At 58.6% G+C, this 13681-nt stretch overlaps 1 protein-coding gene across 2 annotated transcripts in view; it reads right to left on the bottom strand.

Annotated features, from left to right (window-relative positions):
- NTNG2 (netrin G2) overlaps positions 1-13681 on the bottom strand; it is a 41017-nt gene that overhangs the window by 21641 nt on the left and 5695 nt on the right. For both annotated transcript variants that reach the window (XM_064523780.1, XM_064523779.1), the window contains exon 3: positions 2152-2795. In XM_064523780.1, coding sequence (XP_064379850.1) covers positions 2152-2795 — 644 coding nt within the window. The remainder of the gene's footprint in view (positions 1-2151; positions 2796-13681) is intronic.

Below are 13681 nucleotides of genomic sequence, written 5' to 3'. Positions count from 1 at the left end.
CGTTGCCGGAGCTCCGCGTTGAGCCGCTCCACCACGGCTCTTCTGCGGGAAGCCGAAGCCGCGGGTCTCTGCCCGGGTCTCCTGCCGCCGCTGCTCGGAGGACGCAGGCTGCTGTAGGTGCTCTGATGTCTAATAGAGGCTGCGACCCCGGGGCGTTCAAAGGGGTTTGTGTCCCCGGCCCTGGCTGCCTGTTTTCACAAAAATTCTAGGGGTTTAATATCTCTAAGGATTCTCCGCTGCTATTAAATGTCATTAAATGTGGTCGGTGCGTTCAAAGGGTGGTGGGGGTGGAGGGGTGAGGGAGGAGGACAGCTGATCACTAAGGTGGACGTTGCTTTGTGGAGAGTCCTACCAGCACAGCCGGGAAGCGAAAAATGCTCAAGTGACATATCCTGCACGGGGGACACACAAGTTAAAGGGTCTTGGTGGCGAGAAGCATTCCTGAGACGCCGAGAGCCTCGAACGCCGTACAGCAATGGCTGTATTTTAACGTGTGTCTTAAAGCATCAAGTATGCTGAGGGTGCTGCGGGTGCGGTAGCCGGTCCTGGGTGGCCTGCACACTACGTATGAATCTTACCCATGCGTAGAAAGCAAAGGTCATTGCACAAAGGCATCGACTATTTAAGCCCAATTTACCAGTTCCTGAGCTGAAAACCCCGCAGTCTGCTGCAGCCCCAGCGTCCCCCCGCGCTCTGCCCACCACCGCTGCCGGCGCCCGGCCCACGGCTCCCCGCACGGCCGGCCGCGCGTTTCTGGGACAGGCTCTGGTCACCCCGGCTGTGCCGCCGCGGTGACCTCCCGGCCTCCCCCCACGGAAAGAAGGGCTCTGCCCCTGCCCCAGCTCCCTCTCCCGTGGAGCAAATTCGGAGCTGGGCTCGGTGGCACCTGCACCACGTTCTTGCTTGCAAGGCTCCGGAGCAAACAGTTTGCAAAGGCTGCAAACAGCTCCTCCGTCGCTGTGGTGATCCTCGTTAGCGAGGCTGGGTGACGGGGAGGGGTTTTTTCCCCCTCTTGCCTGTAAGTCTCGCACAAGCTGAATCCACAAGCTGGATGGGAAATTAGCCATCTCGGCATTTTTCCACCTTACTTTGCTTTTTCGGTTGATGTCATAACATAACATATGGCATCGCACAGAGAAACGAAAAACAAAAACCCGGAGAAACAAACCCCCCTCCTGCCCTCCTCGCCCCGAAACCGCGGGGGGGTTGAGCCTCACCCCGACCTCGTGCGACGGGGCTGGGCCCCCGCGGCGCCAGTCCGAGCCCACGACCCGGCGGCGAGTCGGGAGGCCCCGTCCTGCTCGCACCATCGCTGCGCGGAGCCCGGCGCATGTCCCCGAAGGAAGACGACCCCCCCCGAATCCTGCCCACCAGCCCTGCTGGAGTCGTGGGCACGTGAAGGAGGGTCTCAGCACCCGTCTGGCCTCCAGCTTCTCAGAGGACTTCTCCTCTGGGCTGCTGCCTTGGAACATGGGACACATAGGCAGCTGCAGCGTGAGCAACGCCATCGCGCTCGCCCACCACGGTGGATGTTCAGCCTTCACGGCTGGGCAGGGGCTACGGGCACTAAACAGGCTGAGGTCAGGCAACGTGTCTCAGGGGTAGGAGGGTAGTGCACTAGGAGAAACTGAGGAACAAGCCCAAACTCGCAAGGATTTCGAGCCCTGTCTCCCCCCAGGGCGGGCAGCCCTTGCAGAGGGGCGAAGCAGAGCCACTGGAGCCTAGTTTTCATTCCCAAGTGCTTTATCACGTATGAGGATGGGACCGATGAGCTATGGGGGCAGTAGCCTGGCCAGGCTCAAGGAGTGTGTCTGGATCCAAAAGGGAAACCAAACTCGGACCTTCCCGTCCTTGCCCCTGTCGTGAGCCGTGCCTGAGCTCCCCCCGTACCATCCCGGCTCCAGCGAGGACACGAGCGTCCTCGTCAGGCGCTCCTGCTGTGACCTTGCGAGTGCCCGAGCCGCTTGCTGCAAGGACACAGCTGTTTTACTCCTGATGCTGTCCTGGCTTGGGAGAGAGAGTATTAGAGGGAGAAATACCGGGCTGATAATCTGATCGGTTGACAGAAACGCTGACAGCTCACTTTTCTAACAGTAACCCTCTTCTCATCCCTCCGAGAAGAGACACCCAAAGAAATACAGCAGCCGTTACCTGCCAGTGACTTCAATGTTGGAGACAGCATAGAAGTACTTGTACAGGTTCTCCCTCTGCACGTAGGTGCCGCCGAGGGCCGGTCTCAGCAGCCGCATCCTCAAGTCGGTCACGGTGAAGAAGTCCTTCAGGCCTTTGGCGCTCTCCAGCCGGGTGTACAAGTTGTCCATGTTCTTGAGGTCGGGGCCGGCAAAGATGGCAAAGCGGTCCCTCACCTCGAAGCGGACGTTCTTCTCCTTCTTGGAGCCCGCCCAGCGGGAATATTCCTCTGTGCAGAGGACCCTGTTGGCACTGGTGGTAGAGAGGTCCCTGACCCTCCGTGCTGGCATGCTGAATGCCTCCATGCAGTCATCCGCGTAATACTGGTACGGGTGCCAAGTCCTCCCGTTGTCTAGGGACTTCTCCAGCATCATGATGGTGGGCCGGCCGTACTCGAAGGTTATCACGATGTCGTCCGTCAGCTCGATGCTCTTGTTCCAGGACAGCGTGATGTTAGCTAGCAGCGGCTCCGGGTAGCGGCGCCACGTCACGCTCTGCCAGTACGTGGCCAGCCCTTCGTCCTCCGTGTCGAACATGAGCTTGGGCGGGTGGGCCAGGTCCGGGTTGGAGGCGTCGCACTCGTCGCTGCACAGGTACGGGTTCTCCTGGAAGAACAACAACTGTCACGAGAGCAGAAGGCAACGAGGGGGCATCGCAGGCGCCCCGAGCTCACGGCAGCGTGGCCTGACTTGCCCAGTCGCTGCTTTTAGCTGCGTTTACGTTTGCCAGTGTTAACCGCTCGGCTGAAACGGAGCATGCCGGGGGTCTGGCTCTGGATGATGCTATTTCTGAGCATGAATTTAAGACAAAAATATGTGGATTTGCCTTTGTTACAAGACTGACTGAGCTGTTTCCTTTGAAAGGCCCTGTGGGAAAGGGCCTCTAAATTTGGCAAGGGGGTGATTTTCGTAGAAAGCACATTCCCTGAGACGGTCTCTGAGAAACTTGGCTTATGCTTGGCCGAGATATGAGCCTATGGAAAGCTGCAGTTCACGCTTGCAGGAACTGAATGGCTAAAATTCCCCAAAGTGCCAGCTTTACTACGCATGTTTTTGCCTTCATCAGCTCCTCACACCGAACCAGCTGGAGAGACACCATCCCCACAGCCTCTCCGAGCACGGTCCAGCACAGAGCTACAGAAAGGACGCCCAGTTTCCCTGAGCCGGGACAGGACCAGGCAGCAGCAGAAAGAGCAGAGATGCTGGTTTGTGCTCCCAGCGTCTCTGCTGTCCCCAAAGGACGCCCCGAGGAGAGTATCCTGGCCCAAAATAGCCAGCAGGCTGACCTGGAAAGGACTTGGGAAGAGGAACGGGGAGGGGGAGGGAACGGGTGGGCGACCCTGTGCCACCTCTCTCGTTCCTCTCTCAGAAGGGGAGCCAGGAATCCTGCAGGCTAAACACACTTCCTACCGATCTGTGTTTGCTGCTCGTACGCGTGCTCTTAGCCTGTGGCAAGTACAAGGTAATCTGAGTTAACGTCTTTCTTTGCAGAAATGAAGTTACATAATTTTGCGCTGCCATGTGCAGCTGGCGGTCCTGCTGCTCAGCCGCGGACCAGCCGCTTCCCGAGCCGCGCCGCCTTCCCGGGCTGGAGGCAAGAGGTGCAATGATCCTCGCCAGCCCCCGGGGGCCCGCGCCGCCAAGGATGTCTCCTCCTATCCAGATGACAGCGTCTACTGCTCCTTCTGCTGTGTCACTCGTTGCTCACGGGCTCGGGCAACGGGAGAGAAGCTCCAACCACGCGCAGGGGCTGCTTTGCCCACGTATGGCACCGCATGACCGAGCTTTTGCGTTTGGCAGCGACACACGCATGCACGTCACGTGCCAAATTGCATTAAGGGCGCATCATTAAGGTCACACAACCGAATGCTGAAGAATTTGGGTGTGCGTGTCAGGGTTGTCTCCGTGGGTTTCTTGTACATGCAGTTGTGTGTTAAAGCCCTTAACCACAGGCTCTTTTTCCCCGCAGCCCCTGCCTCAGCCCCCGCGTAGCTCGGACTTGTTGTGGGGATGAAGTGGGGCTGTGCAGTAGAGGTCCTATTCCCCCGAAAAGCTCTGCGTGGGTCCACAGCAGCCTGTAAATCTTTTTTGCATGTGAGGCTTCTCTTTATTTGTTACTGTCATTTTACCTCCCTCCCAGACCCCAGATCCAGAGGACTGGGGGACGGAGAGGGGCCGGTGGGTCCCTGGGCTCCGCGGCAGAGCTGGGACCCGTCTCCCAGGAGGCCGAGCCACCTGGCAGTGAGAGGAGCTGATAAAGCAGCTGGAGCTGCTTAGGGCTGATGGATGGAGGAGAGGAGGCTGCTGGGGCATGGGCTCGGTCCTGCTGAGCGTGCAGGCTTGCAAGGTAAGGCCCGGAGGGGCTCTCTGGTCTGTTTTACGGATGCTTTGCGCTCTGGGTGCGTGTGCTGCGGGCTGGCGCTGCGGTCGGGGTGCAGGATGTTGCTGCTACCTGGTTTGTGGCAGGAGCCGGAGGTTTGGGTGGCTGCAGGGGTCGGGGCTCCCGGCTGGCTGGGTTGTGTCCGGCTCTGGGGCTGGGAGAGCCCTGGGCTCAACAAACTGCTGGAGCTGAGCTCTGCCCAGGCAGCTGTGTGGCTTCTGGGGAGCCCAGCTGACCCCCTGGAGGAAGGGGAGGAGGGAAGCTGGCTTGCAAAGCGAGGGCTTGCAAGCGCGGTGGTGGCTGAGGCTGTGCTTTGGATGTGGATGTTGATGCATATGTGAGGTGCTTTGGAGAAATCTGGCTTTTGCCACCTCCAGTTGGGCAAGCAGAAGTACTGGAAGCCGCATGGAGTTGTGTCCTGCCTTTGCGTCTGTCAAATGGGCCCATCGTGCCTTCCCAGACCCAAAGACACGCACTGAGCGCGAGCGACTGAAGCGTGCGGAGGCCGCGGCGCTGAGAAGCTGAGCAAAGCCCAGGAGGAAATAAATAATTCCGTCTTTGGAGCAGGGCTGGAGTAGCACGCTGTAAATAAGGCAGAGGGCTGCTCAGCGAGCAGCGGGGATAAAGCGAAACACCGAGCAGCTGATCCGCACGCAAGCAGCAGCCTCCTTCGGAGGGGATGGAGCCGTGGCCCTGGGGGAAGGGGGGGGCCTGTAAATAAACCATGGGTTGTAGCGCATGTGCACCAGCAGCCCGGGTGCAGCAGCAAAAGCTGTTTGAGCTGCCTTGGTGAAAAATACGCAAATTGTGATACGGGTGATGGAGCCCTGAAAGCAGCCTAGCTCTGTCTCAGCGCTCGTGGTTTGACCCTGGAGGAAACGGGGCGAAGCTTGCACCGTTTTCAGCCCCAGCGTGCTCTCAAACCTGTGCCTGTGAGGACACAAGCACCGTGCTGACTCCTGCCCCGCTCCCCTTGCTTTCTTCCCAAAGAGGGGTGAAAGCCCCACGAGCAGGGCAGGAGGCTGGGCAGGGCGTATCGGGCTCTGAGCCGCCCCGTGTGGACCCTCTGCTGCTGTGACATGCTGTTCCGGAGCAAGGATTAACGGGGGAAAAAAAAAGTATTGACATATTTAATATACACTCCTGACTCGTCGCGTTCGGGGGAATTGTTTTTCTCTGCTAATGAGACCCAGCTTCCTGCTGGGGGATATTGCTGCTTTTTAGCATGGTTTACAGTGGTCGCTGGTAGGAAAGGAAGAAAAATCCATGTCGGTGGAAGCTCAGGGGGTTTTAGCACCGTTTCCTGTGCTGAGCCAACACATTGCGCTGCAGTATGGTCCCACTGTGAACTAGCGGTCGCGCAGGTGGCTTGACAGGTCGGTCCTGAGAAGACCATCGTGGACCTCTGTTTTCCCCTCCTGTCCAAACGAAGCGGCAGCCGGGTGAGCTCCCGGCGTGCGGCTGATCTGTCGGCCGGCGGGACCTGGCACGAGGCTCGTGGCCGCGGCGGGAGGCTGCCGATAGACCGAGGCCGCTGCTTAGAGCAGCTCTGCCCCAGCGAGGGCCGAGCGTGCGTACCAGACCCCCCTTACCGGGGCTGTCCTTGCATCGCGCGCAGCAGCAGTCAGGGCTGCCGAAGCACCTCGGCTGGGTTAATTTGAGTTTCCGCTGAGTGTTTGCTGCTGTGGGTAGCCCCAGGGTAGCCACGCGGGCCAGCCTTGCCTTCAGAGCTGGTGGTGCAGCAGGGGACTGCTCCTAGCAAGGCTTTCTTTGGAGGCTTCCTTATGAAGCCGTTGCCAAACTGCGCGAGGGAAGGACCTGGTGGTTGGGAAGGACCAAACGCTAGCCAAGCCAGCGAGGAAGTGTGAGATGACACCTGCCACGGCAAAGGGTGGAGGGGGCAGGAGGTGGAGCAAGTCTGGGAGCAGGTGATGGTCTGACAGGCATGGTCCCCTTTGGGCTTCCCCGTCTGGAGGGATGGAGTTGACCCTGCAGAGGCCAGCAGAAAAGCACAGTGCCTGGCCGGGAGGGCTCCCGCATGTGACCTGGTGTGGCAAGAGCAGGGCGAAGCGGAGTCAAAGCTCTGCTCATTGCCCATAGGCTTGTCCCAAAGAAAACGGAGAGGTAGGTGCACGATCTCTGCTCACTCCCGTACATTCAAACCTGTAAATCCACACAGCTCCGCAGACAGCAAGCCCAAAGGTGTCTTTAACTGACCTGATACTCAGGAGTGGCATATGGTTTGGATATCCGTGCATCGGTTGTTACAGGGCAAACAAAAGAGAATAACCTTTAAGTGACAATGCTGAGGGGCGGGGAGGGCCTCAAAAGCCACCAAGTGAGTCACGTCACTTATAGCTTCCTCTGTGAAAATGAAGTGTTCCTTTTTGGGGTTTGGCTTATTGGAATGTCCTTCCTCCTCGGGATGCTCAATGCATTTTCTAATGGTGGGGTGGTTTGGAGTCAGCTTGGAGGGCACGGAAGAACGGAAACAGATGGCCATACTTTGGCTGCTCTGTTGGTCCTCGTAAGATCGGTTAAAGCACTGTTGAAACAATTCCAGGTATTATTTTTGAATCTGTTTTCCTCATCCAAACCATGTGTCCTCCAAAGAATCTGTCCAGAGTCTTGAGATATTTACGTCTTCAATATAAAAGTCAGAATGCATTAGCCAGTCAAACTTGGTCTCAGCAAGCTTAAAATAAAACAGTTCACTTTGAGTCTCATGCTATTAAATCAGTCGTGAATGTCCTCACAGCAACTAGATGTTGCAGGTTTCCAGCTCTCCAGCAAGCCCTTCCGACTGCTCTTTTCTTAATGTGTGCACCAAAGCGATGTAGCCTTGCTTAGCTTCAGCTTGCAGCCCAAACTGGCCAAGCCCTGGAGGCAAAAGGCGAGAGTGTGGCTGAGGACAAGTCGTGAGAACAAACCCCAGGTAGCCGGAGGCACGACGTGCCTAGAGATGCGCCCGTCCAGCTGCAGATCCGCCCTGGGGGTTAGCCCTGGCTCGTCCCCGCGCCGGTGTCAGCGCTCAGGTCGTGCAAAACATCTACCACGGATGCTAAGGCTGGTCCTAGCTTGTGGGTTGATGCAATTTAGGGTCATGTCTCGGTGTCACCCCGGGGTGCAGCGCCCTTGCTGTCTTGTCCCCCCTGCTGAAGGCACTTGGACAGGAGGGCTCAGCACCTCTGAAACCGCTGCCTGGCCCCTGCCCGTGGAGAGGGCAGGGGATCCGCGCTGGCGTGAGGACGCTGCCTTGCACCCCGGGGTGACGCCGTGCAGGGACGGCAATGCCACCGGGGGTGCGTGGAAGGGCAGAGCCGACACGCGGCGACCCGCTCGCCGAGGCAGGATTTCTTAAGGCACAAGCTATCAGTCTGACAAGCAAGGACGCGGGAGGACGAGGCGCTGGAGCGAAACTGCCGGCCCACCTTGCTGGCGAGGGAGGGGACCGGGCGAGCGGATGCAACAAGAGGCTCCAGTTTTACAAAACCTAGCTGGTTTCTAGGGCTCCTAAGGAGCGTACAAAGTTGTTTTGCTTTTTTTTTGGCAGATAATGCCATTTTTAAGCCTCCCAGCACAAAATTATGTATTTTTGTAGGTGAAATTGCTTGATTAATCATTAGGCTGTTGAATATTTTAAATAAACTAGACATCTGTTGTGAATGGTGAAAGCTGCACAGAAATAAAACTGCAGCCTTTAGTAGATCTCCATGCCAAGGGGAAACTGGAAAGAAACTACAAACACTAGCTGCGCGATGAAGAAAAACACTTAGTGTTAAAGGAAAGAGAAGATTTGAGCCATGAAAAACAAGTGGATGATGTGGAAGTTTATACAGCTTGGCCCAGGATGTAGCCAGAGCTCTCGTGACCCGGTCCGATTTGTTTGGCCATGGGAACGTCCCTGGACTTGCTCTGCTTTCAGGGGTTTGTCCTGCTCGGTGAAGTCATTTTGCTTCGGTCAAGGCCTAAACAAAGGCCTTGGCCTTTTTCTTGGCTTTTTATTTTGCTTTTTTTATCAAAGGGGGGAAAAAGTTAAATGCATCGGTTTGACCCAAACATCTGCGCTATCATGTAGGCTTCGGTCGTGTCCTTGTTCCTGTAGCGTTTTCCTTCCCCCAAACTGGCTCTCGGGTGGGAAACGCAAGATCTCGGATCTTGGCTCTTTCCAGGCTTTTCTGTGTGAGCTGACGATGGCCGGACCGAGGGGCGAGAGCGGGGTGTGGGTTTCGGGTGGCCTTTCCCCTCCGCCCCAGGTGTTCACCAGCCCCAACGGGGAGCTCTGCCGAGCAGCACAAGCGTTTTGGGGGGAAAACAGCCCCGTGAGAAATCGGCATTTTGCTGGCCTTCGAGCCGGCTTGGTTTTGGGGCGGTTTCACTGGCAGGGGCGATGGGGAGGCAGCGGCACGGAAACCTCCTTCCCTGCCCCGGGCAGCGCCGGATTTGTGCCCCGATGGGAGGGATGCAGGGAAAAGCCAAAACGCTCGCTTTGGCGCAGTTGTTTTGCTGCTTCTCTCCTCTCCGCTCAGCCAAATCCCCCCCCAGCCCGGCTGGATTAATCCCGGGATTAGAGGCCCTGTGGCAGCTAATGCGCGGGCGCTCCCGGTGCAGCGAGGCCGGGTGGCTGCAGGACCGGACCGGCCCCTTCCCCGCGACGGGAGCACACTCGGCCCCGCTTCCCTGCCCATCGCTGCCGAGGAGACACCGATTTCCGCGCAGGAAAGGGCTGGTGAGGGCCATGTTCAGCGCCGCACCAGGCAGGAAACTTCCTTGGCTTTTCCCGCAGAACGGGAAACATTTTCCGACAATTAATTTTCACCCTGTCCACGGGCCGGGAGGGATCGGAGGGGTGAGAAAGCTGTAATTAATTTGCAGCGATTATTTCTGGCAGCTGCGAGTGGCCTGGTTCAGGCAGGGACGGCCTGGAGCCCGCGGGGCTCCCCAAAACCCTGCTTTTCCCGGAGCAAACCTCAACGGCGCTCTTCGAGGTGATGCATCTTCCCCTATTTTATTTTTTAAATACTGCTTTTGTCCGGTTACGTGTGCTTTTGCTCCTGCAGAAGCTTTGCCCTGCTCCGGGAGGGCAGGGGGACGCATCGGCAGCACTGCCCGGCCCCGCAGGCGCAGCCAGGGTTAAGGGCGGCATGGAAAATTCCTCTCCTAAGCGGATAATCCAGCCCCGCACAGGGCGCGCATGCTGCCCGGCCTCCCGCGGCATTGCTCAGCAGCGGCTCCTCTCCGACCCCGTAATCCCCAGGCGAGGGTGGTACCTGCGCGGGGGGACGGGGCAGCCCCTCGTGTTGGCGAGGCTGGATTAAGGGACACCCCAAGCCCAGCGAGCCGGGTCCAGAGCCGGCGGCTCAGGCGCCCATTCAGCGCAGCAGCGGCCTAATCCTGCGGCTGCCCATCTCCAAACCCGCGCTCTGCACCCAGGAGCTGCAAGCTCTGCTCTTCCCAGGGCCCTTTGCTGGAGCTTGTCCCCAAATCGGGCCGCTCAGATCCATCCCCCCTTCGCCGGGTTAAGCCGGGCGCTCGCCGCGGAGGAGCAGCCGTGCACGGCCCCGCCGAGGAGCACAGCGCAGCGCTAAGTGCAGTATCGATTCAGCACCGAGAAAATGCTTAGGAAGGAGGAAAAGTGTCCTGCTCTCTAAAAGCCTGTGCGCCGCGTAAGCTCGATAGCGGCAGCCTCTGCCGGGAGCCTTGCTACGCTGCCATTAATATTTAATTCTGCAGGAGAGGCCGGGCTGGTCCGGCTTGCCCCCCCCGAGCGGTGCTTGGTTGCATTTTGCCGTGTGCCGGAGGGGCGGCTTTAGGCGGGAGCAGCATCCGTGAGGATGCGGCACCCCTGCACGCGGCAGCCGGACTGGTGGCCACCGTCGGAAGGACCGAGGGGAAGGGTCGGACCCGCGCGGCACCGAGCCCCCTGCAAGCTCGCGCTCCCCTGCACCGGGGTGAGGTTCCCGGGTCGTCTTTAAATCCCTCCGACGGTGCCGCTGGGAAAGAGGTTACCGATTGCCCACGCGCTGTTGCAAGCAGTTGCGCAGCCAAGCGCCGAGTTCAGGAGCTGCCGATGATGCCAAAAGCGAAGCAGTTTGGGTGCTTTGGTGGAGGCGGTTTTCAGACGGATCAGCGAACTGGCCGGTGCGGCTGCGGTGGTCCCTGCGTGGGACCATCACGCGACGGGCGCTGCGGAGGGGCCACGGCACTGCGGCACCTTAAAACCCCAGATCCCAAAGTCCTGGCGGTAAACAGGTCAGGTTGGGGTCTGAAGTTGGGTAAAACACGCTTCGAGAGCTGGTCTCCTGGCTCCAGCCAAAGTCGTCTCCCTCGGCCCTCGCCCACGTGCCCGCTGCTCCCTTCAGAGAACAAACCTCCCTTTGCAAGCAGTTTGGTCCCTTTCCCACCTTTTTTTTTGGGGGGGAGGGGGAGCTTCCTGCTCACTGTGCCAATTAAACCTACTTGACAGCTGGATTTTTATCCCTGTCTCTTCCATCAGCGAGTCGAAAGGGTTCTTGTTAGCAGAGCAATATCCCGCTTTATGGCGAGACGAATCCCAGACCGGGCATTTAAGGAAATTGCTGTGGGCTGCGCGGGGGAATCCCGCTGCCCAGCGCGCTCTAATTTGACGCTGAGCTGCATTCCCTCATTTGCTGTAAAGCCGCTGCCTCTCCCGACGGTGGGATCCTGCGGCACCCAGGACGTTGCCAGGGCAGCACGGGCGCTCCCGCGGGATGCGGCCGGGGGGGGGGAAGGCTGCTCCGATGGGGTTTGTGTTTGCTTGGTTTTGGCTTTCTTTTCCCTTCTGCTCAGGGTGCCAGAAGGGGCAGGTCCATCCTTTAACCGCTAGCTCATGCTGCACCTTTAGGGATGCCTGAAGCAATTCCTTTTTTCTTCCAACTTTAAAAACTTTGGTTTCCTTTTGGTAACCCCCAGTTCTTCGTTTGCACCTCACCAAAGGTGCAAAGATGTGGTTAGGTGGAGGTGTGTGTGTGTTAGAGGAGCTACAAGAACTTAGGGAAAAGCGTTTCTGTGGCCAGATGTTGGTCTGCTTTTTTCCAATTGCATCAACTCATCTCATAAGAGAAATTAGCTCTTCAGCATAAACCTTTTACATCAAATCGCCCAGAAAAGTTTAGCTAAGAAGCCTTAGCTAAACCCAACATCAAATTTGGCCAAACGTGTAATAAATAAATAAAGCTTTTCCCTTCCTGTCCCTGTGCCAAAATCAACAAGTTCTATTAGCTGGTGAAACAATGCTGACGCTAAATAAAAATACCCCTGACCCATCGATATGGGCTGAGAGCTCGGCCCCGCATCAAGGAGCAGCGTCGCGAGGCCTCCGAGGCCCGGGCTGCCCCCGCTGCAGGGCCGGCTCCTGCACCCCGGCCGGCTGCATCCCGCGCGGAAGAGCCGCATCCCGGCTCAGGGTGGGCAGGGGGGTCTCGCAAGGTGACCCGCTGGGGAAACCGCCGCTGCGCTTCCCACCTTTCCTGGGTTGGGAGGATTTGGAAACCTCCTGAGTTGCAAACGCATTTGGAGCAGGGAAGGTGCTGTGGGTGTGCGCTCGTCTTTTTTTTTTTTTCTTTTCCTTTTTTTCCTCCCCCTGTTGTACGTGAATTGCCCTAGAAACCTCCATTTTTTTGTCATGTGTGCAAAATGCCAAAGCTTGCGAGCGAAATCCCCCAAGGTCCCGGCTCGATATCAAAGCAGCGCTTCCGCACGTCGGACTACCGCGACACCCGGGAGCACCCGCCAGCCGTGCCGCGCGCCCGTCCCGCGGGCGGGTTTGACGGCAGCGTAACGCAGAACGTCTCACCCGCCCCGACGAGCCGGGGAGACCCGCCAGGCGCGAGCGATGCCTTTCCGATGGAAATCCCTCATTTGAAATCCGCGTTTAGCTGTTTTATGCCATGCGCTGGCTGCGATCTTTGAAGTTTCACCCTTCCCTCAGCACCTGTGGCTAAAAGCTCTGTTCCCTATTCGCCTTCAATCACGCCTTTGGCTTCATTCAGGTTTTTACTTCTCCATCTACCTTGCCGTTCCTGCCACCCCCCTTCCCTGCCAGGCTGCCACACAGCTCCGTTTTCGGGCGACCCTGCCCGAAGGGCGCTGGCAGGGACAGGAGAAGGTTCACGCACTGCGAAAGCAAAGCTCCCGACTTCAAGGAGCAGCAAAATGCTGCACAGCTGGAAAGGAGCAGCCAGATGTGGCTTGAAACTGCCACGAGAAAGACGCTACCCCGGATAACTCCGCGCATCCCCCAGGCGCTTGCAGAACTACCCCGAAGCGTTGCTGGGAGGGGCAAACCCGTGGGACGCGATCCTGCGGGACGGGCAGCGCTGCCGGAAAGCTCAGAGCCTGGTAGGAGATGGCCACCGTTTTGCAGGATCCGGGCTTTGCCGCGAGCTCGCGGGTAGGACCTGCCTTGAGCAGCACCGCCGCGGTGCATCTCCCTCCGTCCGCCCCTGCAACGCGTCCCGCACGTTACGGGCGCTCGCGTGTCCTTAGTTCTGACTCGGGCGGTCTGAGCAGCGCTGGCGTCCTGCCGGCTGCGCTTGATTCGTAGCAACCTCCGCTTAACTCCACGGACGGCATCCCGCTGCTTTGGAAGACGCCTAAGGAAGCGGCACGGTCGCCGCGAGACCCTCGCTGCAGGGAGGCCGGGCTGGTGCGCGAACCCACCTGGTACCGCGCCGTAATTAAAACCCGAAGGGGATAATGAGACACGGGGGCGGCATCGATGTCCCTCCTTCCCGCGCTTCCCTGCGCCGGGGTGGCAGCACCCGGCTCGCATCCGCGGCGGGTCGCGCTCGCCGCCTCCTGCGTGGTGATAGGTGTCGGGCCCCGGCCCCACGGTGGAAAAAGCCTTTTTCTCGCCGATCCCACTGTCTCTGCGGGGTTTTGTGCCGAAACGCGGCTGCCGCCTCGCGGAAGGAGCCCTGGGGCAGGCGCGTCCCCGGGGTTAGGCAGGGACAGGAAGGCAAATCCGCGTTCGCATTTGGGGAACTCTCATTCACGGATGCGCGCGGGGCTTGTTACGGCACTTGGCAATCGTACGCTCCGAGGAAATACTGCCGTTACCCAGAATAGAAATATTTTAAGCGAAGTATTG

Source organism: Dromaius novaehollandiae, chromosome 20 (assembly GCF_036370855.1).
Source record: "Dromaius novaehollandiae isolate bDroNov1 chromosome 20, bDroNov1.hap1, whole genome shotgun sequence".
Lineage (NCBI taxonomy): Eukaryota > Metazoa > Chordata > Aves > Casuariiformes > Dromaiidae > Dromaius > Dromaius novaehollandiae.
The sequence above is the reverse complement of the archived record's forward strand: the minus strand, read 5'-3'. Positions and strand labels throughout refer to the sequence as shown.